General features: G+C 50.8%; 3 protein-coding genes across 3 annotated transcripts in view; 1 reads left to right on the top strand and 2 right to left on the bottom strand.

Moving 5' to 3' along the window:
* Window positions 1-17,151, top strand: part of P2RX3 (purinergic receptor P2X 3) — a 30,655-nt gene extending 13,504 nt beyond the window's left edge. The window contains exons 9-12 of the mRNA XM_058526860.1: window positions 13,593-13,686; window positions 13,977-14,042; window positions 14,668-14,745; window positions 15,180-17,151. Coding sequence (XP_058382843.1) covers window positions 13,593-13,686; window positions 13,977-14,042; window positions 14,668-14,745; window positions 15,180-15,293 — 352 coding nt within the window. The 3' untranslated portion in view covers window positions 15,294-17,151. The remainder of the gene's footprint in view (window positions 1-13,592; window positions 13,687-13,976; window positions 14,043-14,667; window positions 14,746-15,179) is intronic.
* The window catches only part of SSRP1 (structure specific recognition protein 1), a 205,995-nt gene that overhangs the window by 24,567 nt on the left and 154,620 nt on the right, over window positions 1-26,808 (bottom strand). The window lies entirely within an intron of this gene.
* On the bottom strand, window positions 21,093-24,566 carry PRG3 (proteoglycan 3, pro eosinophil major basic protein 2). Its single transcript, XM_058526865.1, has 5 exons — window positions 24,452-24,566; window positions 23,662-23,975; window positions 22,830-22,961; window positions 21,923-22,034; window positions 21,093-21,166 (listed from the first exon to the last, which is right to left on the bottom strand). Exons 1-5 carry the CDS (start codon window positions 24,510-24,512, stop codon window positions 21,108-21,110), a joined length of 678 nt encoding a protein of 225 aa, XP_058382848.1. The 5' UTR covers window positions 24,513-24,566; the 3' UTR covers window positions 21,093-21,107.

Here is a 26,808-nt window from a genome sequence, read left to right as displayed (position 1 = left end):
GCACTGGCATGGGGTAATATATGACAGCCGTGGCAAGCAGAGGGCTGTGCCCAAGTTCCCTCAGGTCCATCCCTTGGGTGCCCACCCACCACCCTCATGCTGCCTTCAAGCTACTGCCACCACACGGACACCCACGGCTAAGCTAAGAGCCCACATCAGGGAGGCTACAGACCACCTTTCTGAATCCTCGGTTCAGCCAGGGTCAGCGCAGGCCATGGTGCAGTTCCTAGGATACAGTAGCTCCTTGTTAGTAGGCACAACACTAACCTTCTCTGTGTGCAAAGTGTTTCGTGTGCTTTGGCTTATCATTCCTCACCCACTGTGCGAGGGAGGTGCTGCAATCTTACCACTTCGCAGGTGAGAAACCAAGGCTTGTAGAGTTAAGTAAGTTTCCAGAGGTCACAGAGCCAGTAAGCGTGTTACGGAGCAAGGGCTCGATCTGCTGTCACAAGATAAAAGGCCAAGCAGGTGGTGGTAGAGAAAGAACTTTAGTAAGAGATAAGCTAGCAAATCGGAAGATGGTGGACTGTCATCCTAAAGAACCCGTCTTAAAGGGGAACTGATTTGGAAATGATTTATGTAAGGCAAACGGTGCTGGGGAGGGGGCTCAGAAATGTCAGGGGATGGGTGACCCCAGAACGTTGGGTGCCTCTCCGTAGTGAATCTGCTGAATGCAACGTTCCTGAGGAATCTAAGAAAACCTGTTACCTCCTTATCTGGGACAGAAGGAACAGTTTGGGCAGAGGGCATAAATTTTCTGCTAACCAGTTATTCTTTCTACTGGTTATAGACTGGCTTGCCTACATGCAGTTCTAAGGGTTTTCCCGAAGCACACTGTGAGAATAAGATGGGGAGGGGGAGCATGTGGCCTTAGGGGCTGAAGTTCTAAGAGTCCTCTGCGCAGGGGCAACTGTCTTTCATATTTCTACGTGGGTCGCATGTACAGATTCGGGGGGGTTCTATGTGCTGCATGTGGTGCATTTTTAGTCTGTGATGTCTAAAGTTGACAACTGGTCATTGTAGCTTCTCAGCGCTCCTGCGAGCTGCTTAGTGGGGTGGGTGGGGCTGTTAGCAAGCTACTCTATCAGCGGCCCTCCTGCTGTTCTGCAAGGCAAGCTCAGAAGCCTTGGTTACTTTGTTTCCCAGGTTAACCTTGTGGGTGCAAACAGGGTTTCATCCTAATCCAGGGAAACTTTAACTTTGCCCTGAGTTTCAAGCCCGGGAGCCTGGATCCATATTTTCTTGGGATACGTGTTATCTCTATCCCAACCAGGAAGGCTAGGGACATTCATATTTGTTAATCCTTAGAAAAACCTGCCTATGTGATTGATACTCTGGTCCTCACTTGAAGAATCTGAAGTCCAGCGAGGCTATAAGGCTAGCAGCTGCTACAGGCACAATTCATAGCCTGGCTTTTTGTCTCCCAAACAAACTCATTTGCCGCTCCCTCTCCAACAGACCCCAGATTTTTCAACGTCCTACTGTTGCCTTGTGCTCTGGAGGGAATGGAATCATTCAGCCAAGATTCAGCCATGTTTTAATCTGCAAACTCAGATATCCAGAGGCAGCTAGAGATTCGCATTTCCATCACTAATTACTTCTGAAGCTCCTTTCCAAATCCCCCCACCCTCCACTTTTTGCAGCTCTTTGCCTGCGGAATCAGAGATTTAGAGAATTTATAGCTGTTGAAAACCCCTTGGAGACGCCTCGACTGAGGCAGTCATTTTATAGATGAGGAAGCAGAACCTCCAAAGGGGAAAGTGACTTGAACAAGGTCACGGGTGTATCTTACAGTAGCCTTAGAGGTCATTTCCTCCCAACTCCTACATCCGTCTCTCTGCAACGCAGCCCCAGACAAGGGGCTGCTTCCCAAGATGGCCTGCCCGTCATCAGATGGCCTCCAGTTATTGAAAAGGTGACGTCATATTTAGCCAAAATGTGTCTTCCTGCGACTCCCACCCAAAGTACCTGTTGCTGTCCATCTAAATTAACCTTTATTTGTGTGATCTCCTGAAGGTTTCCATCTGTCCCCACCTGAAATTTGGTGGAAAGATTTTATTTTTACTCCTAGGTTTATTCTTCATGGCTAAAGACTCCAGGGGCTGCTCTAACTTGGTATTTTTATGAAGCCTCTTTCCAAGTGTCTTGAGAGTGTGCGGTTCGTGGGTTCATTCAGATTAGTAGTGGACAAAGTGCAGCATTTCAAAAAATAAGAACTGGTGAGAGTTGCCAGTTCAGTGGAGGGCAGGTGACAGGTGCCCCAGCAGTGGGGTTCCTGCAAGGGCCAGGCTCCTGCATCACAGGTGGACCCTCAGTTCACAGAGCAGGATTTAACCAGAGCACTACATTCCCCAAAGTGCTGGGAGCAGGCAACACTGTGTGTGAGTATTGAGTGTGAGTTTGCGAGTGAGTGGGTATGTTTGTGGATGAGTGTATATGAGTATGTAAGTATAGGTGTGTGTCTATGCATGAGTGTGAATGAATGTGTGTGTCAGTTGTGTGAGTAAGCGAGTGTGTGTGTGAGTGAATGTATGTGAGTGTATAGGCAGAGATGGTACAAAGACAAATTTAAAACACTGTATCAGTCAGGGTCCCAGCAGGAAACAGATGGCACATGCAAATTGGGTGATTTGAGGAGAGTTTAATAAAGGGGCTGTTTCAAAGGTGTGGGCAGAGTGTAGGGAAACCGCAAAGGAGAATGCAGTGCCTGGGGCCAGTCACAGGACACTGGTGACTGCCCAGTTCTGAAGGGGTGAGGGCAGGAAGCAGTTACTCGAATCAGGAGTCAGAGAGCTGTGCGGAGAGGGCAGCCTGACAGGAGACGTGACCCAACCAGGCCCCACCAGAAGCCAGAAGCCAAACAGCTGGTGGAGGCAGCCAGGGCAGGGTGGGGAAGGAGGAGCGTGGATCAGAGATGTCCAGTACAAGTCCTAACAACTCCCACCTGTGGAATCACAGCCCTTCATCAGCTTTTGGGTGTCTCTAACTCCCTTATGCCCCTGATGAAAGCTTGGACCGTTGACGGCCCAAGAAAGATGCACGTACTTATAGACATGAGCAATTTTGCAGGCAGTTTCTTTTTTTAAAGGATACGTTATTTCTACAAATAAGATATAAATACATCCTCAGAGTAATAAATCCAAGCAAAAGGGAGACACACAGAGTCATGGCTTGGAAACTCCCTTGCTCCTCCAGTCCTGCTCCCCCTGCAGGAAATTAACATCCTGGATGGTTCAGTAAGTTTCCTTCCCGCCCTTTTTTTCTTGCATTTGTATGTATGCAGCATAAAATTCCAGGGCTTTGAAGACCTTTAAAAGCCTATCCCTGGACCTCACATTAAGAGCCCCTCGAGTTAAGTTTGCAAAGCCGTTTCACACCTATTTTTGACAAGATTCATAGCTCGCTGCCCTCCCCCCACAGTAGGCTCAGAAAGATTTTGAGACTTGCCCAAGATTACACAGCCTAATAAGGAGGTACATCAAGACTCAAACCCAGGAGCCTGATCTGTAGCCACTGCTTCTCCTCCACCATCACATTGCTTGCAAAAAAAACAAAAGCGGCTGTAGGAGATATACCCCGTAGTGATTATTGGAATGATGGGAGAGAAGCAAATGGCGCATTTAGCAATGTCTGATTTCTTGTTTCTCCTCCAAGCATTCCGAAGACAGCTTTGCTACTAAAAGGCAGCACAGTTTTGGATTTCCTCTCTTGGTGTCTGGGACAAAAAACACTTGTTCAGCTGCTAGATGTTCCTCGTGCTGTAGGTGTTTCCAGTGATCGTTCTGTGTTGGAAACGTACCCACAGCGGCTTTCACGAAGCTCTGAAATTTGGCGCCTGCTCTACTTACTTGCTGACACTTGCAGATCAGCAAGATCGTAGGCCAATTGACAGAGACGGAATCGAAGTGAGCCCTTGGCTTTGATCGTGGTTTTTGCAATCTGGATTTTTCTCCTTCCAAAAGCCATAGAATATGTGTTAAAAGCAGCCATTTCCCTCATTTCCCCAGAAACACTCGAAGGCTCTCTTCCATGGGGTGTGTTTGCTTGAGTTCTCCATGATCCATTTTCCTCTTCACTTTCTTTAGGTTACCGGGGGAGGCGAGGCAGTTACAGAGACCCTGAATTTATACAGCCCTTTATCGTTTTCATGTCTATCTTATCCTCACAACAACCAGCATTATTGGTAGAAAATAGTGGCTAACACTCCTTAAGCACTTACCAGTGAGCCAGGGACTTAGCAAGTGCTGTTTGTGGATTAGCTCATCGACTCTGAAGAGGGAGAATTTTATAGCTGGAAATCTGAGGCTCAGCGGTGTCATTTATCTTTCTAAGGCCACACAGCAAATAGCACTGGAGCTGGAATCAAATCCTGGCAGCCTGGCTCCAGAGCCTGTGTTGGCAACTACAAGTATCCTAGTAGGACCAATATAGTTACCCCCATTTTACAGATGAGGAAACTGAGGGTAAAAAGATTACTGGCGGGAGCAGACAGCTAGTAACCTGGCTCCCAGGTACATCTTATAGCTCCGTGTCCATTGGTCTTTCCCAGCCTCATTAAAGATGAATTAATAGTAATACATTTTAAAAAATGAACAACAAAGGATTTTTTAAATGTCTGCCTTTGAGGTTGATTAGGTTCCTAGAATATGAGTAAATACATATGGCTTGGAGGCCTTCTCTGTGGGGAGGAGCCCAGCCTGCTCCAAGGATGTTACCCCACCCCAGGCAGTGAGTCCACCAAGAGGTATTTTCCTATCAGTAGAAAATCAACCGTCAATGTATATTTCGGCTGGCAAAGGTACTTCTCACCAAGTAGAAGCTTTGCTGAGCACACCACCTCCTTCTCTTAGAAACCCACATTCCAGGCCCAGGTTTTCCCTTGCAAGTCCGAGTCCAACCCGGATGCCGCAAGCTTGTAGCTGTTTCTCCTGCTGCTGTCACAGTGTTCCTGCTTTAGGAAGGAGTTTCCACCACTCTATGGGATCGTTTCTAAACAGATGTCTGAGAGCTTCCAAGGGATTTGTACCTCGTGATAAAAACCCTTCTCCATTCGGCAAACGTTTATCGACTGCCTACTGCTGCAGTGTCAGCTCAGCGTGGGGAAGCGCTTCAGAGGGTTGGAGCTATCCAAAGCCGGGATTGGGCTGCTCCTACGGGTAGTGAGTTCCCTCTCACTGGGGCTGTTCAGGCGGCGCTGGGAAACCTCCTGTGGCAAATGTGGGGAGGGCTTTGACTCTCTTCCAGGGGGCTGGGCCGGTGGCGTAGTGGTTAAGTTTGCCTGCTCGGCGTCAGCAGCCCAGGGTTTGCAGGTTCGAATCCTGGGTGCGGACCTACACGCCGCTCATCAAGCCATGCTGTGGTGGCTATACCATATACAAAATAGAGCACGGTTGTTAGCTCAGGGCTAATCTTCCTCAGCAAAGAGGAAGATTGGCAAGGGATGTTAGCCCAGGGCCAATCTTCTGTACCAAAAAAAAAAAGACGATCGCTTCCAGATTATAGCACGTGCTTCTGGGCTTTGGGGCTGATACAGAGATGAACAAGACCAGGAACTTTTAATCTAGTGAAAAATTAAAGGATTTAATCTAGCGAAAGACGAACGAGATCACGGAGCTTTTAATCTAGTGAAAATGATAAACCTGAACCCAAATAACAAAAATGTTTATACAAAAAAAAAATTGGTGCCAAGGCAAGCCAAGAATAATTAAGATGAGGCAGAGGTGAAGCAGAGAGGGCCCAGGCTGTGGGTCAGGAGATCTGTGGGCTGTGGTTCAGGCCTTGTCGCAAATGCTCAGTGTGACTTTGAGCAAGTCTTATCGCCTCTGTGGGCCTCAGTTTCCTCCTCTGTAAAATGGGCTGGTTAAAGGCGATCCTCTCTAAGGCCCCTTCACACTCTAAAAGTCTGAATCAACACACGTGGGTGTCTGGGGAAGGGCGTTGTTAACTCAGGCTGCCGAAGCAAGCACTATTATTTATAGACCTGTCACATCGGAATGTAGCTTCAACACTGCCCTGCAGAAGCACATCTGACAAATGATTTATTATGGTAATTGACACTGGTACTCACTCTTTATCTATTGCTGCGCCTGGCATGAAGGAGCATGCACACATACCCACACACACGAAACTGTCTCGCCCCCGTCAGGCCTCAGAATTGTTCCATTCAGTCTTGTGTTGGGAGTGTCGTGTCTGGTCATGGAACAGGTGTGTCAGTGAGGGTCCTGGTGGGAAAGCTGTCTCAGCTGGGGTTTGTGAAGAAGCTCACAAACGTGGAAGCTGAGAGACTCAGGGTCTAACAAAATGGGAAGCTATGACCCCCTAGCCCTGTAGCCACAGCGGGAGGAAGGGGAGCCTGGGGGAGAGCTGGGGTTACTGACAGGAGCAGTAGTCACAGAGCAACACAGCCACAGGCCAGGGAAGCAGTGGACAGAATAAATACCCTACCTCTCTCCTTCCCGCCCTCTGGTTCCCCCACTAGTGCCTCCCATTAACCAAATCCCCCGGAAACCAGAGGGAAAGCAGGGAAGGAATGCAACCTGTAGAGGTCAGCCTGCAGGGCGCCCAAGACCAGAGGCTGGGTCTCGGGGCAGTAGAGTAGTCAGCACGCCTGTAATCATCCCTGCTTCCTTCAAATGTCTGGACTCAGGTGGCCCTCCCAAAACCGACAGCCCCAGCCCTGCCCATGTCCCCTCTCCCACCCCCACCCAGGCTTCCTTCCCCCTCCCCAGCTCAGCGCCAGCAGGCGTCCGAGCTCTGTTCTCTCCTCTGGCAGCTCGGGCTTCATCGCAGTCACAGCCACGCTGCGCTTTGAACCTCAGCAGCTGAGGTGTTTTCACAGGCACCAGCTTCACAAGCTCCCAGCCCACTTAGGCTGCATGAACTCTCCTTGCTGGCTCCTCTCTCAGGGAAGCAGCGGGGGTCGGGCAGGGGCTTTAGATTCAAGCAGCCCCGGTTCAGATCCCAGTTGTGCCCCTGCAGGCCAGGTGGCCCAAGGAGAGCTGCTATTGCTTCTCTCCCGCCTGTATAGTCCAGACAGTGTGGCCTGATGGTCAGTAGATAATGGTCATTGAAAGCTCTGTGCCAGGTGCGGTGCTCACATCCAGCCTTCACATCCAGCAGTTCCCTGAATCCTCTCAACAAGCCTACACCGCTTGCTAGTATCTCCAGTTCACATTTGGGGAAACTGAAACTCAGAGAGCTGAAGTATTGTGACTTCAGTGATTATATAAACTAATTCAAGTGCCAAAGCCAGGATTCAAGCCCTGCACTGTCTCACTTCAGAACCCCTAACCCGCCAGCTACCCCACTGAGCTGTTGTCATGGGGCCTTAATGAAATGATGGGTGTGGAAGCCTCTCATATAGCGTTAGCAGGAGTAAGGGCCCCACATGTATGATGTCTCTACTCTTTTCTCCATCCCCCCTCCACAGGGGCTGGTTCCCACCAATAGCACCTACTTGCCTACCCAGCTAGCTGCAAGATCCAGATGTTATCTGTTTGGGAGAGAAACAGCCTGTGGTTACCTGCTTATACTAGCCCCACCTGAAGAATTGAGAGAATTTGGAGAAGCCAGAGTCAATAGGTGGGAACCTGCAGGCCACATTGCTTAAACTTAATCTATGAGATGTCAAGAATTTCAGAAATTCATTGTTCCTCCAGCAAGCATTTACCCTACCCTCTGCTGCACGAGGCCCTTGGGCAAAGAGAGACAGGGAGATCTGACTCATAGTCAACAGTCCAAATTATTAACTACAGTCTGTATGGCAGGTACTGTCGTGGGAACCTGGATCCCAGCAGAGACAGGAGAGGTAGGCTGGCGTGGGGGAGTTACAGCCTCAGTGCTACACCAGTGAACTGGCTCTCCAGAGAAAAAGAAAAAGAAAATCCCTTATTTGGGCATTTGCCGATTTCCGTGGTGTAAATACTCCACCATGGTCGATTTCGAGCTACAAGCATGAAGTCCCTGAATGTGGAATTGGGAAGAGATACACAATTGGCTCTGCCAGCCAGGGCGAGGTGGACCCAGACACTGCCACGGCCGTCTGTCTGTCCTCCAGCCCACCGGTGTTCTTTGAGCTTCTCAAAAAAAACACCACATCCTTTCCCATGAGAGGGCTTGCAGTTCCCTCAGCCAGGAAAACTGCCCCACCTCGGGCCTTCTTATCTTTCAACTCTCCATCCTTCAAGTCTCAGCTCTGTGTTACTTTCATACGAAGCCTTCCTTGACCAGCCGGCCTGGGTCAAATATTTTCACTAGCTGTGCTGTTGGAATGGTGCTCCACCTCTTCCCAGCCCTTATGTCCAATGCTAGCTATTTATGGGATTGTGTGATTAATTAATATTTCTCTGCCCTCATGAGAGCAGAGCTGGCCAAGGTAACAGCAGTGCCTAGCACCAGTGCCTGGCATATCTGCTCTAAATGTCTGTTGAATGTTGAACGGATGAGAGGCCACTGAGCTGGGCTCTAACGGATGAATAGGAGTTTGCAAGGTGGAACAGCAGAGGAGATGGGAATAGCATGGGCAAAGGCACAGAAGTCTACGTCTCTGGAGTGTGCAGAAATACAGAAAGGCGGGTAGTGTGGTACTGCCTAGTGTGGCTGGCTCTTGAGGTGCTTGGCAGGGAGGTGGTTTGCAGGTAAGGCTAGGAAGCTGGACCAGGCCAGGTCGGGAGGGGCCTTGTATTCCAGGCCAGGGTGTGGAATGGTGGTGTCACTCTCACCAACCCCATTTCCCAGAACCGGAGGAATTGGGAGAAATCAGGGCCTGGCACGGTCTAGCTCAGCTCTTCCCCTTTTCAGATGAGGAGGCTGGTGGCCCTTCTTCTGACCTTTCATGGCTCACCTATGCCTCCTGTTCTCCTCCCAGCCAATGACTCTGGGGGTTGAGACCCACCTTGTAAGTGCAAAAGGGCCCCCCAGCTGGAAAACTGAGAGAAATCAGCCAGGACCTAACAGAAATCAGGCAACAAAAAGAACAGTCTAGAACGCTGGCTAAGAGTGTGGACTGGACTGCCTGAGTTTGAACCCCAGCTTCACTCACTGACTGTTGGCTTTGTGCCCTGAGATAAGTTGCTTAACCTCTCTGATCCTGACTCCTCATCTATAAAATGGGAATAGCAACAGTACTGAATTTCATGGGGTTTTGTGAGTATTAAATGAGTTAATGCGCGTATAACACTTAGTGCAGTGCTGGGCACATAGTAAGCACTCAGGATATGTTAGCTGTTATTATTGCTAATATTATTATCTCCAGGAGGCAAGAGAGTGTAATGGTTAAGGTAAATGTAGAAATTATTATTTCATTTTATCTTGATCTTAGGATAAGAAAGAAAAGGAACATGCTTTCAGCACTTACTACATAGTAATTGTAATTCAGCAATTACTATATATATTATCTCATCTCATCCTCCCCACAGCTCTTTACTCTCCCTTCTCAGTTGAGGTAAAAAGCTCAGAGAGGTTGAGTGACTTGTCCAGGGTCAAAAAGCTAGTTGAAGACAGTCATAGAACTACCCCCAGATCTCCTAGGACTTTCTTAGAGGGTTTATTCCTAGGAATGTTGCATCACTGGAATTTGCCCTCTCTCTGCCTAATCAACTCCCCAATTTTAACTCACTCTTTGTCCTTTGGCAAATAACTTCTCCTCTGTGAGCCTCAGTCTTCTCCACTATAAAATTATAGGAGTTTGTAACAGTGAGGGTAAATATTGCTAACTGCCGTAACGAACAACCCCCCATCTCAGTAGCTTCACACCTAGGTTTGTTTGTTGCTCACGGCACAGTGCACTGTGGGTCAGTGGAGGTGGGCACTCCACGCTGTCATGCAGGGATCTGGGCTCCTGCCACCTGTTGACTCAGGCTCCCCGAAGGCCTGAGCTCCCCCCTGGCTCCTGAGCAACTGGCTGTGAGGAAAGGGAGGATGAAGAAGGTACACTGCCCTCAAACCCCTTGGCCCACAGGTCACAGACCTCACCTCCATTCACATTCCATTGGCCAGAACTAGTCATGGGGCCCCAGCTAGATGCAAGGGGGCTTGGAAATACAGTCCGGCCATGTGCCAGAAGAGAAGATAGCCCAGACCCTGGTGCCACAGGGTTGGGCCAGATTCTGTGACACTGTGCACCCCCTGCAGCCACACTGGAGAAATGCAGAAGTCAGGACTCCTGGGTCCTTCCCCAGTCTGCAGCCTGGGCCCTCCCTCCCTGAGTGCTGTTCCTCCTCACTCCCACCCGGGAAGAGAACCAGTCCCTGCCAACCCTTCTCCGAGGGTGGGTGGGTGGTGAGATAATGATCTTATCATGCTTATTGCCTCTTGGAAGGCAGGTGCTGGAGAAAAACCAAGTCCGCTTTGGTTTTTCTCCCTGTTTCCATCACATTCCTTCTCAAGATAAATTTAGTCAGCCCTGCTTTCAACGGCAGTGCCCAGAATGCCGACTTTTTGTTCTCCCAGTCGATATCAGAGCATTTGTCATGCCTGCAGCCTTGGGCGGGGAATGCAGACCTCAGGACCACAGTCCCAGCCTCTGCCCTGCCCCAAATGTCTCTGCCCCATCCTCCCATGCCTGCTCAGTCCCCACGGGCATCAGTTGCCAGGTCTCTCAGACAAGGGCCCTGAATTCTCCAGTGATGTGAGAAGGGCTGTAGGTCTGCCTGTGTCCTTAAGGGCCACTTAGAGCTCAGAGGCAGGACAGTTCAGAGTTAAGAGCACAGACTTTGGAATTGTCAGAGTGGATCAGAATCCCAGCTCAGGCAAGTTAACTTCTCATCTGTCTCCCCATCTGTAAAATGGGTCAGCAGTGCCTTCTTCACGAGATTACCTGAGGTGCGTATGTTAAGAGCTTTGCCTATTTTTCTGGTACTCTGTAAATGGTGGATGTGGAGATGGTGATGGTTCATACTTAGCCTCAAGCCAACCTGAAAGCCAGAGTGAGGACTTTAGGAGCCTTCTGCCCATTCCAGAGACTTCTTTTCCAAACTGCTTTAAAATCTCCTGAGAGGCCTCCTTGGAGAGTTATGTTCTTGGACCTCCTCATCTTTCTAGAAATGATTTCCTTTCTGGTGTCCATCCTATCATCCTCCTGCTGGTGCAATTTGAGTTCCTTCCATTTTGCCTTTGTCTGTGAAGCTCTCTGCTGCCACTACCCAGGCCGTAGCTCACCATGTTTTTAAAGATAAATGTGCCGCCTGTACTCCTGTACTAACTGCATGCCTTCCAGGCCCAGTTAAACCTCTCTAGGCCTGATCTTCCTGCTCTGTGAAATGGGGATGTTAAGGGAAGGTGTCCCGGGGGGAAACAGTCAGTGGTCTCAAAACGGGTGATTGGATGAAGGGACTATTCACAAAGGTGAATGCGGGGTGAAGGGAACCGAGAAGCCTGGGGAAGGACCAGGGCTGGCCACATGGGAAAGCTGTTCCCACCAGGCTGGCAGGGCTAAGGCGAGGGAGCAGTGCTCAGAACCTGGAGAAAGGCAGGGCTGTAAGACAGCTACCCTCCAGGCTCTGGACCTTAGAGGACCAGCAGAGAGGAGCTGGAGGATTAAACACCCTGACTCTTCTTCCCTCCCCTCCTCTGAATGCCTGTGGGCGCCTGCCCCTGGCTGAACCCAGCCGGAGCCAGAGGGCGGGGAGCTTGGTGGAAGCAGACTCTGAGACCAGGCTCGCAAGCCCCGCAGAGAAGGGCAGAGATTGGGTGTGGAGGGGCAGACTAAATGCGTAGCACAGGGATCGAGATAGTGCTGCCTCGAAGGGTGAGTGTTAGTGTCTACCCCTCTCACTAACAGACCTGCCAGGGGGCGTGAGCATCCCCATCTATAGACATAGCAAGTGAAACTCTGAGGGTTAACTCACATGGAAGGCCATACTGCCAGGAAGTGGTGGAGCCAGACTCCAAAGTGGGGGATTTAGACTCCAAAGTTCCCCACGGCCAGAGCAGACAGTGGTCGAGATTTTATGATTTAAGATGCCACTTCCCCACAAATGATCTTCCTCCCAGGCCTGTAATCCCTCCATTATTTATTCGCTTGGGCTGAGCATTTCATTCTCCCTGCTGTACAATTTCTTTTCTTTTTTTTTAATTGAGGTAATATTGGTTTATAACATTACATAGATTTCAGGTGTATATCAGTATAATTCGACTTCTGTATACATTACATCGCGTGTTCACCAAAAGTCTAGTTTCCATCCATCACCACCTGCTGGACAGTTTCAAATGCAAATATCCCTGGGGAATGAGGGGCATCACATCAATCATTGAACACTTTCAGAGAACGAGTTTCTCAGACCCTCTTTCTGCTGGGAGAGGCCTGGGACAGGCCTCAGGAATCTGTGGGGACTGGAAACACTGAAAGGGAGGCAGCCAGCCATGAATAAGATAATGTCGACCCCACCCAGTTACGGAGCTTCTGAGCCCTTTCACTCCCATCATCTCACTTAATCCTCACCATTTTCCTGGGATACTGGCACCAGTATTTACAGTACTTACGGCTGTGGGACAGTAGCCCAACGAGATTACACCTGGCTAATGTTAGAGTTTTGCCTGTGATGGGCACAGCCACGTAGGGGAAAATGCTTTAGAAGCCAAAAGACAAATGCAATTCAGATGCTTCCTACCTGTGAAACTATAGGCAAGTCTCTTCACCACCACTGGCATCTTCAACACAGGGGTGTGAAGACCCACCCCGCTGTGTTTGGTGAGAATTAAATGTGATCATTCCTATCAGCCCGCAGCACAGTTCCTGGCACCCGGCATACCAGGCAGAGAAGGTATAGACGACAAAATCTTAAACGTGGGCAAACCCAGCCTTGAGTCTTGGCCAGTTGGGTAACCCTGGACAAGTCACGTAACCCCCGGAGCCTCATTTGAAAACTAGAGCAGTCACATCCCCGTCCCGCAGGTTTGTGCGAGGGTGAAATGAGATGAGGTGTCTGAAAGCACTTTTTTAAACTGCTCTATAAATGCAAACGGATCTCTTCAGCAATAACAACAGCCAACATCAGCAAACATTTCCTGGGTGCTTACGGTGTTCCAGGCACTGTTCTAAACCCCCATGCGTGTGGTTTCATTCATTTCTCACAGCAACCCTATGAAGCAGGTGTATTCCCAATCACAAAAGAGGAAATTGAGTCTCAGAGAGGTTAAGTAACTGGCCCAAGGTCGCACAGCTGGTAAGTGGTGGAGCCAGGCTTTGAACCCAAGTAGGCTGAGAAGCCTGTGGAGAGGGAGCACCTGCATGGAGCCAGGCCCTGGGATACCCAAACAAAGAGAACTGAAAAAGCTTGGAGTCCAGCTTGGCTCATACTTTCATACATATCGGAATCATTTAGGGACATTATTTAAAAGGCAGAGCCCTGGGCCCCACCCACAGAGATGTTGGTTCCATGGGTTTGAGGTGGGGCCTGGGAATCTGCATTTTTAATGAGCCCCCAGGATGATGCTTGTGCAGGGGTCAGCTAACTACACACAGAGGACTGCGGCAGGTGTCCCCTAAGCCATCAGTAAGAGTTGCTCAATAAGTGAGGGTCATAGGCTCTAGAGGACCCTGACGGCTCAGGCGGGAGCCCACGGGGTTACCCACCTTTGCCTCTGGCTTCCAGGTTTGCCAAGTACTACAAGACGGAGGATGGCAGTGAGTACCGCACGCTCCTGAAGGCTTTTGGCATCCGCTTCGATGTGCTGGTGTACGGGAATGTGAGTCCTTAGGCCGGGCAGATGGGGTGGACCGGGACCGGGGGAAACCCAGACCCATGTTGGGCCCTGAGGAGGCTCCTCTGGGGGGCAGGGTCCTACTGCTGACCAGCTCTGAGACCGTGGGCTGGGCACATCTCCTCACCTGTACCGTGAAGGGGCGGGGCCTGCTGACCCACCAAGAACCTTTCCGGCTCCTCCTCCTCTCTGGCTGGGGGTCCAAGTTCAGCCTCAGGCCTCACCTCTGCGCTGCTGGACCCTCTGCCCACTCCCCTTGGTCTTTGTGCCTGCAGGCTGGCAAGTTCAACATCATTCCCACCATCATCAGCTCCGTGGCAGCCTTCACCTCTGTAGGAGTGGTGAGTTAGCCCCTCCAGGCTCTGACAGGAGGCCCATCAGAGTGGGGCCCCGGCTGGCAGGGGTGGGCGGGGGAGGGACTCAGGTAAGTCCTGCTTCTGCCTAGAATGCAAAGCCCAACCTCTTGCCAGATGCTTCCTCTCTTCCACGACCTCCCTGCTGGGTTCGCACTGGCGTGAACACCTCCAGTCATGGGGAGCTCATCATCTCCCACGGCAGCCTCCCCATTGCAGGAGGCACCACCGAGTACAAAGTTCCTGTTCCTCACCAGGGAGGTTGGGGAGGAGACTCTGGGGTTCTATAGATGGGAGGAGCCTTGATGAGGAGCAGAGCCCAGCTAGCAAGGCGGGGACACAGCCCCACTCCCAAGGACTTCAGCCCCCTCAGTCCCTCTGCTTCCATACCAAGTCCTCTCTCTGCATTGTGCTCTGGGGTCACCCCCAGGAGCTGGGGAGGCGGGTCATGAAGACATCCCGCAAAGCCCCTGGACCTGCAGGCCGGCAAGTTCAACATCATCCCCACCATCATCAGTCAGGCATCTCTGAGGACCCCCCTGCCCTTCCTGCCACCCTGTTCCCACCCGTCCCGGGGCAGCCCGTCTGAGCCCACCTGCTTCTCCTCCTCCAGGGGACTGTCCTCTGCGACATCATCCTGCTCAACTTCCTCAAGGGGGCCGACCAGTACAAAGCCAAGAAGTTTGAGGAGGTGAGGAGGTAGAGGGACGGGGCAGAGAGGGACGCTAGATCCCAGGGACTCCCAGTGGCTCACTTTTGGAGGCTTCTTTAGGGGAGTTCATTGGGCCTCAATACATATTGGGGGGGGTCAAGAAAAGAGGGTGTTTGGAGATTTCTCTGTGGAGAATCTTGGGGGCTCTGTGGGTCATCACTATCAACATCCCCATCCCTCATCATCTCCTCTCCATTTCTGAAGGGGGACAAATCTTGCGATGGGTTAGCTCAGGTTTCTGTTTGTCTTTGAGGTGCATGGAAAGGATCAAAGGTCTTGGGATCACACAGACTTGCGGCAGCCCCCCTAGTGAATAGGCCACGAGCCCCAACTGCTGAGTCTGTCAAATGGGGCCCCCTAGGAGGACCTCACCCACACTCAGAGCATGAAAAAGCCAGCACTTCTGCCTGCAGGTGAATGAGACAATGCTGAAGGTCGCTGCCTCGGCCAACCCAGTGTTCCCCAGTGACCAGACCACGGAGGAGAAGCAGTCCACAGATTCGGGGGCCTACTCCATCGGCCACTAGGGCCTCTTCCCGGGGCCTCATGCTCACCCTTGGGCTCCAGGCTTCCCAGTAGGACACCCTACCTGGGCAAGGGGGGTTGGGAGAGGAGAGGGGCTCTCATTTCTGCTGCTCATCCCGTGAGGCCACAGCCGGGACCCAGCTATCTGGGCCTCCCAGTGCCCTGACAAACCGGTGGTCCTCCTGCTAAGACCTCAATCTCACCTTCACCCCGTCTGCTTCCCAAGACCCCCAGGGCAGTAGCACCTGAGTCATCCCCCTTCCAAAGAGTAGAAATAATAATAGTAATAATGAGTGGCCACAGGGCCTACCATGTGCCAGACACTCTCACATACATTATCTTATTTAATCCTTAGAATAATCCTATGTGGTAGATATTAGTTCCCCTGTTATGAAGATACACTGAGGCTCGGAGAGACAGAGTCATTTGCCCAAGGCCACACAGCCAGGAAGCGAGAGAGCTGGGATTTAAACTCAGGTCTACCTCCATCGCCCACACGCCACAAGAGAAGAATGAACTCCAGGGGGTATCTGCCCTGCTGCTTCAGCCTCCTCCACTCTGACCATGATTAGGTTCAACTGAATAAAGAGTAAGCCCCGGGCTTTGCCAGGAACTCAGGCAGACCCCATTTTAGAGGAGACCAGTTAGACGGTGGTGCAAAGTCTCGTTGCCTGACTTGGATGGGTCCCAAATTCACAAGGAAACAGGAGGCATGACTCAGTGAATTTGTCTTACTTCACCCACAGCTCTGTCCCCAAACCAGGGCAGGGGCCATTCTTGTTCTCCCTCTGGGGCCCTCACACATACTCACAGCCATCTGGGGCCCTCACTCTGGAAGCCAGAGTAGGCTACCCCCAGGGTGGCGTGATTCCCGGACCTGGGCCCTGTTCTGGGAGCTCGGCAGTCCTCCTTTAAAACATTGGTGAAAAGGCTCAGTGAGACCCCTTGCCCTGTGAGCAGCTGGTCAGCAGGCCTGTCTGCACAGTGTCCTAACAACGTGGTCAGTCTTCTAATGTTGGAAACTAAAAGGCCTTAGAAACCATCTGGTCCCACTCTCCTGTTTACAGATGAGCAGACGGAGACCAGAGAGGGAAATGACTTGTGTCACGCAGTGAGTGACCAAAAGGGAACCAGGTGTCCTGCCACCCAGGGAAGGAGGCAAGTACAGGAAGCTGGGAAGGCTGTTGAGAAAGCTTCAGGTCCACGCCTGCCTCCATTTGCCCACATCCCTTTCTCCTTCTGGGCTCTCCTCCAATGAGAGGCCCAGAAATCTCACCAGGGCTGAGCTCAGGAGCAGATCCAGATTTTATGAAGCCTGAAGCATATAAAATTTGAGGCATCTTTTTAAAAATAATACAAAATTAGGTATTAGAAGGGGCTCATGCAAGTGAGCAGCCCCGAAGTATGTTTCATTAGCTTCACAGTAAATCTGCCTCCAGAAAAGAAGTGTGGGCATGACCATGAGGTCTTGGCAGACATGAGGGCTGGCCCCTCTACAGAAGGTGTGGGGAAAGGGGGGGGCAGCTTTGGGAGTAGTTTGGGAGGATCAAGCAGTGGGCACTTGCAAAGGCCTGACCCCAATGATCCCCCACAGCAGGGGGAGAAGGGGTAAAATTCCCCCAAACAAGGCCCACCACCTCCCGACTCTGCCTTCACCCCAAGCTGCATCCTCAGGATGGTGGGATAACACCTCCGCAGGGGCAGTCTCGGGCATCAGGCAGTGTCTGGAGATCTGAATGGCAGAAACATCAATGAAGACAGCACTGTATTCTCCAACCAGGACACCGACAGGCTTTCCAGGTGAATCCAGCTCTCAGGAGGCTGGGCTGAGGCTGGGGTCACAGGGATGTGAGGAGGAGATGGAGGAGGAGATGGAGGCAGCTGTGTCCTGGAGGGATTGCCCCCCCTAGTCCCCCCTTTCCTCCTACAGGTGCTTCAGCACCCCCTGGCCTGAACCCGTGTGTGTGAGCCTGACGCTGTCCTCCCACAGCTGAACTAAGTTACCACTTCTGTGTGCTAGACTTAGGGTTGACATCAGTACTAATAAAATAGCTAACTTGTCTCTGCTGCATCATGGTGTCCTCAGCACAGTCACCAACATGATCTCATGGACCCTCACACCAACCCTGGTGAACTTGCTGTGGTTTGTTATTAATCCTATTTAATAGAGGAAGAAATTTGCAATACATGGAAATTCAAACTAGAACCCATGCTCATTCCAACACTACACTGCTTCTTTACTTACTCAGCATAAAAGCTAATGTTTAGTGATAATTTGACATTGCCAAGCAGTGGGCTAAATGCGTTACAGGCATTGTCTAATTCCACCCTCATGTTACCGAAGAAGAAACCGAGGCTTGGTAAGGTTAAACACTGAAATGGTAGAACTGGGACTCGAACCAGGGCTTTGTGAGTCCAGAGTCTGGGATCTTGACCTCTGTGCTACGTCTGTCTGGGAAGAATTAGGACATTTGTTGGCACCTTCTTTTCTATGTGTTAGGTTAAACCAGGTTTTGCTGCAGTAACAAGTAAGCTGCAGAATCTCAAGGTTTAATACAACAAAGCAGGTCAGACAGCCCCCTCCATCTGGTAACTATGCCATCTGAGACACACAGACCCCCAGATCCCTGTGGCAAGGAAAGTGAGAACAGGAGGATCACAGGGGTCATTTAAAAGCCAGCCCCAGAAGTAGCTCACATCACTTCTGCCCACATTGCGTTGATCAGACTCAGTAGCATGCTGCAGAGCCCAACTTGACCGCAAGGCATACTAGGAAATAGAGTCTTCCTGGGTCCGCAGGAAGAGAAAATGGTGAACACAGCACTCTCTGCTTCATTGTCTCTCTTTCTGCACAAGCCCCCTCTCCCCATGCCCACTGACAGGTACACACATCCTTGCCTTCTGTGTTCCTTCTCACAAAACCTTGTTCTTGGCAAGTTACCAATGAATCTCCCAGAGGTATTAATAGATAATGCTCTCAAGTGTTTCTTCTCCTCAGAGTATTTGCTTTTTAATCAAAGGCTACTCAAGACTGAAAGGCCTTAAACAACCAATGGAATGAATATATAATGGTTGAAGTTGAGGCCCAATAACAGACAGTGTTGGATATTTGAGGGACATCTTATCTACCCTCGCCTCAAGCTTGCCTCAAGCAAGCTTCAGTCTGGAGGAGTCTAAGTCCCCCTCCTTTCCCTGCCCCGCCCTCTACCTCTGGTCTTGGCTGGCAGGATATCGGGCGACTGGGATCGGCTAGAACCCATTCCTCGTCAAGGAGATAAGTGGAGGCTGATAAAAGGGGGCTTGCCGTTCAGCCGAAATAGCAGTCCCAGAGCTGCCTATACAGAGCTTCCCTTACTGCTTATCCCTCCCACCCCGCACAGCCAGATTCCACAGTTCTTTTAGAAGCAGAGCATCAAGAATTAGCTTGTTGCAGTTTGCAGACTTGGAAGCAACCTAAGTGCCCATCAAGGGACGAATGGATAAAGAAGATGTGGTATATAGACACAATGGAATACTACTCAGCCATAAGAAACGATGAAATCCAGCCATTTGTGACAACATGGATGGACATTGAGGGTATTATGCAAAGTGAAATAAGTCAGAGGGAGAAGGTCAAATACCGTATGATTTCCTTCATTAAGTAGTAGATAACAACAACAATAAACAAACACATAGAGACAGAGATTGGATTGGTGGTTACCAGAGGGGAAGGGGGGAGGGAAGAGGGCAAAAGGGATAATTCGGCACAGGTGTGTGGTGATGGGTTGTAATTAGTATTTGGGTGGTGAACATGATGTAGTCTATGCAGAAATAGAAGTATAATGATGTACACCTGAAATTTAGACAATGTTATAAACCAATGTTACTGCAATAAACAAAAAATTAAAAAAAAAAAAAAGAATTAGCTTATTGCAGTATGCAATGCAGGGACCTGGGTGGGGGCTTGACCCCCAGGCAGTTCTCCTTCCGTGCCCTCGGGGAGACTGACTTGCTGTGATTAGGAGCTTCCTGACCCCCTCTCCATCCAAGGCAGATGGACAGACCCCTGTACTGAGGACAGGCCTCTTCTCCCCAGAGGCAGTTCCTGGGGCCCAGCATTGGTGAGGTTCATGGCAATGCCAAGGCCCACTGTCCTATTGCCAGAGGCCTGCTCATATTCAAAGGACTCATCCCTACCGCTTCTTCACCACCCACTTCCCCTGGGGTTCTCCTATCCTGTCCCGTTCCATCACCTCCAACACCTTTAGAAAGAAAGTACATCTGGGAAACTGTTCCTTTTGTTCCTGAAACTCCACATCCCATCAAATGCCTACAGGAACACACGCACGCACACAAAAGTAGACCCGTACACAGGTGTGCTCAGACACACACTGACATGTATACACACTCCCAAACATACTGGCCAAAGACACACAGGTACACACATGTGTGCACACACAGATTCAGGCATATAATGGTGCAAAGCTTCACAGATGTCCACAGACATACAGGCCTATCCATAAATACACACAGATGTACAAAATATACACAAACAATACACAAATGCACACAGATTTATGCACATTTACATATATAGATTCATGTACACACAGGTATACAAAGATTGACTCGCATACACACCAAGATACATAAACACGCATGTACACGTGCACCCACAGAAATACTTGTACATGCTCCTTGTGCCCCATGTGGAATGACACCCCCAAGAAGACATCCATCTCTGAGCACCCCCCTCTCTCTCTCTCCACAACCCAAAGCTGTCCACCCTCTTAATACCCAGTCTCAGGTCTGAACTTCCTGCTTCATCAACCCCAGATCCTTCCTGGAGCCCAGCATCCTGCGTGGAACAAGGTTAAGAGCAGCAACAGTGTTCTCTCTCAGTGTCCCCAGGGTCTGAGAACATGGGGTGAGAGAGGGAAGCTGAGGCCCGGGGCTACAAAGCCAGGATGGAAACCACACTGCTGCCAGATGCCCTGACCAGCCCCAAGGCCCTCCTGGTGGGAGGCAGCTCCCTGCTGACAATGTGGCCCCTCTAGGGAGGTAGGCAGGGGATGAGGAAGGAGAAGGGTAGGGGAGGCAGGAGGGCAGCCACCCTCCTGGAAATGGAATGGGGAACACATCTCAGGGGAAGTTGAGGCCTTGGAATTCACCCACAGTGGCTGGAAGAATGGAAAATAGGGGCCAGTATGTGAGGCCAAGAAGACACAGGACTAGAGGAGCAGGCTGCCCCCAGACAAGAATGCTTTCTCCTCCCTCCCACGTGGTTATCCAGATGGGATCTCACTGCTCCACCCCAGTCCTTGAATCAGCAAGATCGCCTCCGTTTTGGAAAGCCACCCCACTCCCACCGCCCTCCCACACACCCCCCCCATAGTGAACCCAAACAAGGCGGGAGGGCCAGTTCCCCACGCCCCACTGCCGAATGAGATCTTCCCCCAGAGCCTGGGGGGAGGGGTGGGAATCCCGGAGCCCGGGCTGAGAAGGGTCCGCCTGAGTCCATGCTCCGCCCCCAGATGGCGCTGCAGCTGGACACCTCAGCGCCCCCACACCCAACCCCCACCGGGCGCCGTATTCCACCACATTTTACCGTTTCCTCAAAGCCCCACCCTGCGGAAGTGAGCGCTTCCAGGCTTTTCCAACCCCGGGGAGTCCTCCAAAGTGAGCAATGAAGAAACAAGAGTCAGGAAATGCTGTGGCAAGTCAGGTTTTATATTCGGGGGGGAGGGGGGGGGGCTGGGGGACAAGCCCAGTGTCAAGGGGCAGCCGGGAGGGTGCGAAGGGAGGAGGCTCCAAGGCAGGGTCTCCGTGCCACCGGTTTAGATGGAGCAGATGAAGGGCAGACGCTTTTTGCAGGCAGTTCGTCGCCATTGACCCCCTAGCAGTAGAGAGAGCACAGTGATATCAGCTGCCCATTTGAGTGTGGCTTGTGTCCTCCTCCTTCCCTCCTGGGGCACCTCAAAAGCCTCCTTCGCCTGCCGAGGTCATGACCCATCAGCCATATGTTTCCCACATTCCCTTACCAGCTAACCACCGTGAGGAAGGCAGGGTGCTAAGTGCTTTAATCCTCACAATGACTCCAAGAATAGATACTATCTCATCCCCATTTCACAGATGAGGAAACTGAGGCTTAGTGGGGTAATCACTTGCCTCTATCTCAGCTGGCAAGTGGCAGAGCTGGGATGTGAACCACAGCAGTCTTACTCCAGCACATGTAATCTTAGCCACTGTGCTAAGCTCCCTCAGATCTGGCATCCATGCTGTGGGAAGCTGGCGAATTATCTGTCAGCCATCCCTAATTCCCACATCTTTCCTTCATCCCTCATCCACACTTGCATTCACATCTGCTACTTTCATCTGTCGCCTTCATATCAGTGGAGGGAAAGGACCCCAGCCCCGGGGCTGTGAGGATGGAGAGCCGCCCTCTAGCCCCCACACAGGGCACGCCATCACCTGGTTTTGCTTTAAAGGATCCCTCCCTACATCTCAGCCCTCCTCATAGGCAGGATGTTAGTTCTCCAGCTGGGGGGAGGTTGTGAGTTTAGGGAGGTGTGTTCAGGCAGCTCAAATGAACAATATGTAAGAGTCTACCTTGCCCCCTCTTCCCCTTGTCCTGATGCCCGGTCCCCCTCACCTTTGATGCATAGAGCGACACAGTGTCCTTTCCCATTCCTAGGCTGCCCTGGAGCCCAGTATGCAAAATTCCATCTGCTCCCATCTGTCCAGCGAAATCTCTTCCACAGGAACTAGACAAGTGTTAGGTTGCGTTAGAGGGCAGAGGTCTAGGAAGACAGACAGAGGCAGGGGCTCCAGAGAATGCCCACCGAGCACCAAGTATCCCTTTCTGGACACTCACTATGTATATAAATCATCTCTTCTCACTGTTTACCTGACTAGAAGCCAGATACCCTAGAGATCCATCTCTGAGAGTTTGCCAACAATGGCATCATCACACGGAGTAGGCATCTCAAACTTTACTGTGCATACAAATCCCCTGGGGATCTTGTTAAAATGCAGATTCTAATTCAGGAGGTCTGAGGTGGGGCCCAAGATTGTGCATTTCAAGCAAGCACTTATTCATCCACAATCCCAGAGACACTCTGAGAGAAGGACCCCATTTTAGAGATGAGGAAACTGAGGCCCAAGGAAGTCATTCAGCTAGTAAGTGACCAAGCTGGGTGTGGAACCTATCTCCTGACTCCAGTGGTGTGTTGGTAAATATTTAACAACCAGCTCTGGGGGAAGGTGAGAAGGCAGAGGGAGGAAGGAACCCTGATTTGTAACAATTGCCTATTTCCTTGGTGTAAATTCATCCACCATGGCAGATTTCAAGCTATAGGTGTGAAGTCACTGAACATGGAATTGGGAAGAGACGTGCATAATCATCGGTTCTCCTGAGCCAGTACAAGCCAGCTCCAGCGTGTCACTGCCTGCTGCTCTAAGGTCACCTCAGCTGCTGGGATGAGACTTTACGCCAGCAGGTAGACCCTTGAGGCAGTCTGAAAGAACTTCCTGTACCTGGGTGTTGGCCCCTCACTTACCCAGCCTTTCATGATGGCTCCAATCCAGACCTTGGCTTGGTTGAACCTCCTGGCTGACCACCAGAGGCCATAGTTGAAGCTGTAGCTGTGGATGGAAACGAGGTTGCCTCGGTAGCAATTCTTGCAGACATTCTGCAGAGAGAAGAAGGAGTGGGGTAGAGAATTCACTCTGGTTTTTCTCAAGCCCATGAGTCTCCAGGAGAGAGCCGTATATCCCTTTTCAGATCAGAAATAAGTGACCTACTTGTCCCCTTCAATCTCTTTTCTTGCTGCTTTTTCTGTTGTCAGGAACTTCTTGCAGGAGATAATAATAATACTCAGAATAATTATAGCCACCATTTATTGAGAGGTCACAATGACCCAGGGACTATTCCAAATAATTTCCGTGTATTATCTCATTGAATCTTCACCAGAACTCTAAGAGGTTGTTGCTGTATATCTCCATTTTACAAATGAAGATACTGAAGCTCTGAAAGGTGAAGTGACTTGCTCAGGTAACACAGCCATTGACAGGCAGAGCCAGGATTGAACACAGGTGTATCTAATACCAAAGCCTTTTGTTCAAATCAGTGGTTCTCAAAGTGCAGTCGCCAGACCAACAACATCATCTTCACCTGGGAATTTGTTATAAATGCGAACTCTTAGGCCCCACCCCAGACTTGCTAAATCAGAAATTGTGGGGATGGGGCCCAGAAATCTGTGTTTTAATAGATTTAACCTCTCTAGGAGATTCTGATGCACACTAGGCTTTAGGTACCACTGGTCTAAATGAATATGAATCCACTCTCTTCTTCTCATCCCGGGCCTCCACAGTAGCTTTCCTGCCACTTACCTGAGCTTCTGTAAATGTCTTGGGGGTCTGCACCAACAGGTAGCAGCAGGTCTTACACCCAGCATGGGCTGGCACTTGAACTGTTTCCTCTTCCCTGGGGCACTGCAAGTCTTCATCTAGGGCAGCTGGGTCCAACTCTGTGGCCTCCTCATCCTCAAAGGTGTCATGATAGCCAGAAGCCTCAGCCTCCTCTCTGTCTGATGGAATCACCTCCTCGGCCAGGGCCAACTCTTCCTCCTGCTCCCCTGAGCCTTCCAGATCATGGATCAGGTCTGCCTGTGTCTCTCGGATGTCCAAATGGGGGGCATCATTCTCTGGAAAGAACAGGTAACAGGTAACCTGCTGTCAGATTGGGTTCTCCCTGCTTCCAGGACCATGGACAGCTCTGACCCCAGTCAAGCTGTCTAGGAATGCCACCTGGAGCCAAGATTGGAAGGATCTCCTAGGTGTAGGGCTAGGTGAGAACTCCTGGGTCACATGCACAAATGGATGAGAACCTAACTTCTCGCTGACACCACAGGTGTGTATGTTAGAGGTGAACGGAAGCACCTGTGAGAAGCCCTTCATCTTCATAGGTGGGTGCTTTTTTCTTGTGAAGGAGCCCAGACAGAAAGTTCAGGTCACAGTCCTGAGTTTAGAAGAGGTCTTACCAGAAATGAGCTGGGTCAACTGAAGAGGGGAGGCTACGGCCCTGGCCCAGTGAGTGCAAAAAAGGTGCAGAAAAGAGGAGAAAGGAGAAATATGGATGAGAAGAGAAGGGGAGGTACCACTGGTCTAAATGAATACTTACCCAGCTGAAGACCCGAAACTGTCCACAGCAGGAGAAGGGGCAGCAGCAGGGGGAATTTCATATCTACTCAGTCTTGTGACCTTCCCTCCTTGGGGATGTCCTGCGTGTCTGAGGAGCCCCTGGAACGTAGCAGAGAAGCAAAGTTGGTTTAACTGGTTGATTAAAGGGCAAACTAGAGAGCTTCCTTCTCCTCCAACGAATATACCCTGAGCTGCAGAATCAGGGAAAGGACATGGGGGTGTCAGCTCAAAGTCAAAAGTCCCTTTTTCCCGAGAGCTCCATCACGGCTCCCCACAACAGCACTTAGCCCAGACCCTTGCCCCTGCAGGAACAGGTCTGCTCAGGGCCAGGGCCAATTTCACTCTCACTGGGGAAGGAGGAGGAAGGACGGTAGCCATTATGGTCCTAAGGACAGACCTCCGAGGTGTTTGCCAGATAGGGTCCTGATTCCTCCCAGGCCCTGGATCCCTCCTCCTTGGGCATCCGGGGGAAGACTCACCTCTTGAAAGTCTGAGGCCTCCACTTGCAGTGTCTTTGGCAGCCCTTATAGTGGGTATTTGGGGAAGTGGAAAGAGGCAGGGTGATTGCCCCAGGCTGGGTGGGGGCAGTGGAGCTGATAAGAAGTTTTCTCAGTCCTCTCCCCCTGAGCCCTGCTCGCTGCTGGGGCTGCAGGGACCTGCCTCTTGCGGTCTGCTGCCATATATGGGTACCCATGCACCCTGGTGTGCCCAAGAAGACCCCGGATGTCTACTGTCCAGGCAAATCTATTATTAGTGCCCCTAAAGAGCCCCAGTCTGAACAATACTTCTTAACCCCAGGAGCAGCATTCCTCTGGTCAATATGCCAGCAAATGAAGTGCAGAATCCAGGGAGCTGGGAGACCACGAGCAGAGGAGGTAGGAGGCAAAAGGAGCCTTGGCCCCCTTGAGCTCTTATCCAGACCAGGTACTTTATATGCATCACGTCCCTGAATCTTCACCTTCACCTCATTCCCAGGAGAATGTATGATTATTCTTACTTCACAGACATGAAAACTGAGATTCAGAGAGGGAAGGTGACTTGCCAAGTTTACACAGCAAGTGAGAGAACTGGGATTTCTAAGTCTTTTTGGCTCTAAAACCTCTGTCTCTCTGTCTCTCCCTCCCTCCCTCCCTCCCTCCTTTCCTCACTCTCCTTCTCCCTCTCCCTCCCTTTTTCACACTTAATGTGTGAGAAACCTATGCTGTTTCTTCTGTGCTGTGGATCTAGTTCAAGGTTCTCAACCTTTGCACCATCACTATTTGGAGTCAATTCTTTGTTGTAGGGGGCTTCCCTGTGCATTGTAGGAAGTTTAGCAGCATGCCTGGTCCCTACCTACTAGAGGCCAATAACACGTCCCCCAGTCATGACAATCAAAACTGTCTCCACGCATTTCCAAATGTCCTCTGGAGAACAAAAATGCCCCAGTTGAGGATCACTGACCTAGAATATGCCATTTTGTCCAACCTCAGGTCATATCTTTTGGCACAGAGGCAACAGCTGGAATGGAAAGCTTCATGCGGAGTCATTCAGACATTGGTGGACCACCCTCTCCACCTCATCCAGCTCTCCATCTCCAACCAGCCCTATGCCACCACAGGGTCAGGACTAGGAGGATGTGAGTGAAGCACTCGCCTCAGGTGCAAAATTTAAGGAAATACTGCAAAAATCGGTAGTCAAATAAATAATATTTTAATGCAATATTTCTTAAAAATCCAAATAAATGCAAAAATATCAGAACTTCCATCAACCAAGCTCCGGCCTAATTCACTGCAGTCAAAAGAGAGGGCAGCAGGTGCTGAGCCCTGACTTTGCTGGATGTCACTGCCAAGAGCTAGTGAACGTGTTCAGGTGGGTGACTCAATTCTGTGACATCCTGGCTTTCCTCAGATTCCAGCCCAGTCTTCCGGGACAGGTACAGGTAGCTCAGGGCACCAGGAACAGGTAGCCCAGAGGGTGAAAAGGCCTGGATTCCTTCCTCTCCTCTGCTCTCCCAGGGGATCTACAAATGGAGAAGTATCTGTGTGGTCGCTTCTGGGCCTGATTGCAGAGTAACGGTCTTGGCTGATATCTCCCCAGCGCAACGGACCAGACCCTCAGCTTATCTACCTAGCTGGGGGTCATTGGCCAATTCCAGGGCCCCAAAACCTGGTCTCTGGATTTCAAGCTTGAGACCTCTTAGTGGGGGTGGGGGGTAGAGGACTAGACCTCCTCCTCATTGTTCTCCCCCATCCTGGAGCCCAGGCCAGGGGCACCGTTTCACTCAGTGGTTGGGTTGACCAATAAGATCGACTACTCTCATGAACCAGCACCACGATAAGCATTGTTTCATTTCAATGG

Source organism: Diceros bicornis, chromosome 31 (genome assembly GCF_020826845.1).
Source record: "Diceros bicornis minor isolate mBicDic1 chromosome 31, mDicBic1.mat.cur, whole genome shotgun sequence".
NCBI classification, from domain to species: domain Eukaryota; kingdom Metazoa; phylum Chordata; class Mammalia; order Perissodactyla; family Rhinocerotidae; genus Diceros; species Diceros bicornis.
Note: the sequence above shows the minus strand (reverse complement) of the source record. Positions and strands in the feature narration are given on the sequence as shown.

What these genes read in the sequence shown, in the direction of transcription:
- PRG3 (XM_058526865.1), bottom strand. Translation starts at nt 24,512, where the DNA reads ATGAAATTCCCCCTGCTGCTGCCCCTTCTCCTGCTGTGGACAGTTTCG. An exon ending in GAGCCATCATGAAAGGCTGG is followed by an intron (nt 22,035 to 22,829) that starts GTAAGTGAGGGG and finishes ACACTTGTCTAG; the next exon opens with TTCCTGTGGAAGAGATTTCG. An exon ending in TGTCGCTCTATGCATCAAAG is followed by an intron (nt 21,167 to 21,922) that starts GTGAGGGGGACC and finishes CTCTACTGCTAG; the next exon opens with GGGGTCAATGGCGACGAACT.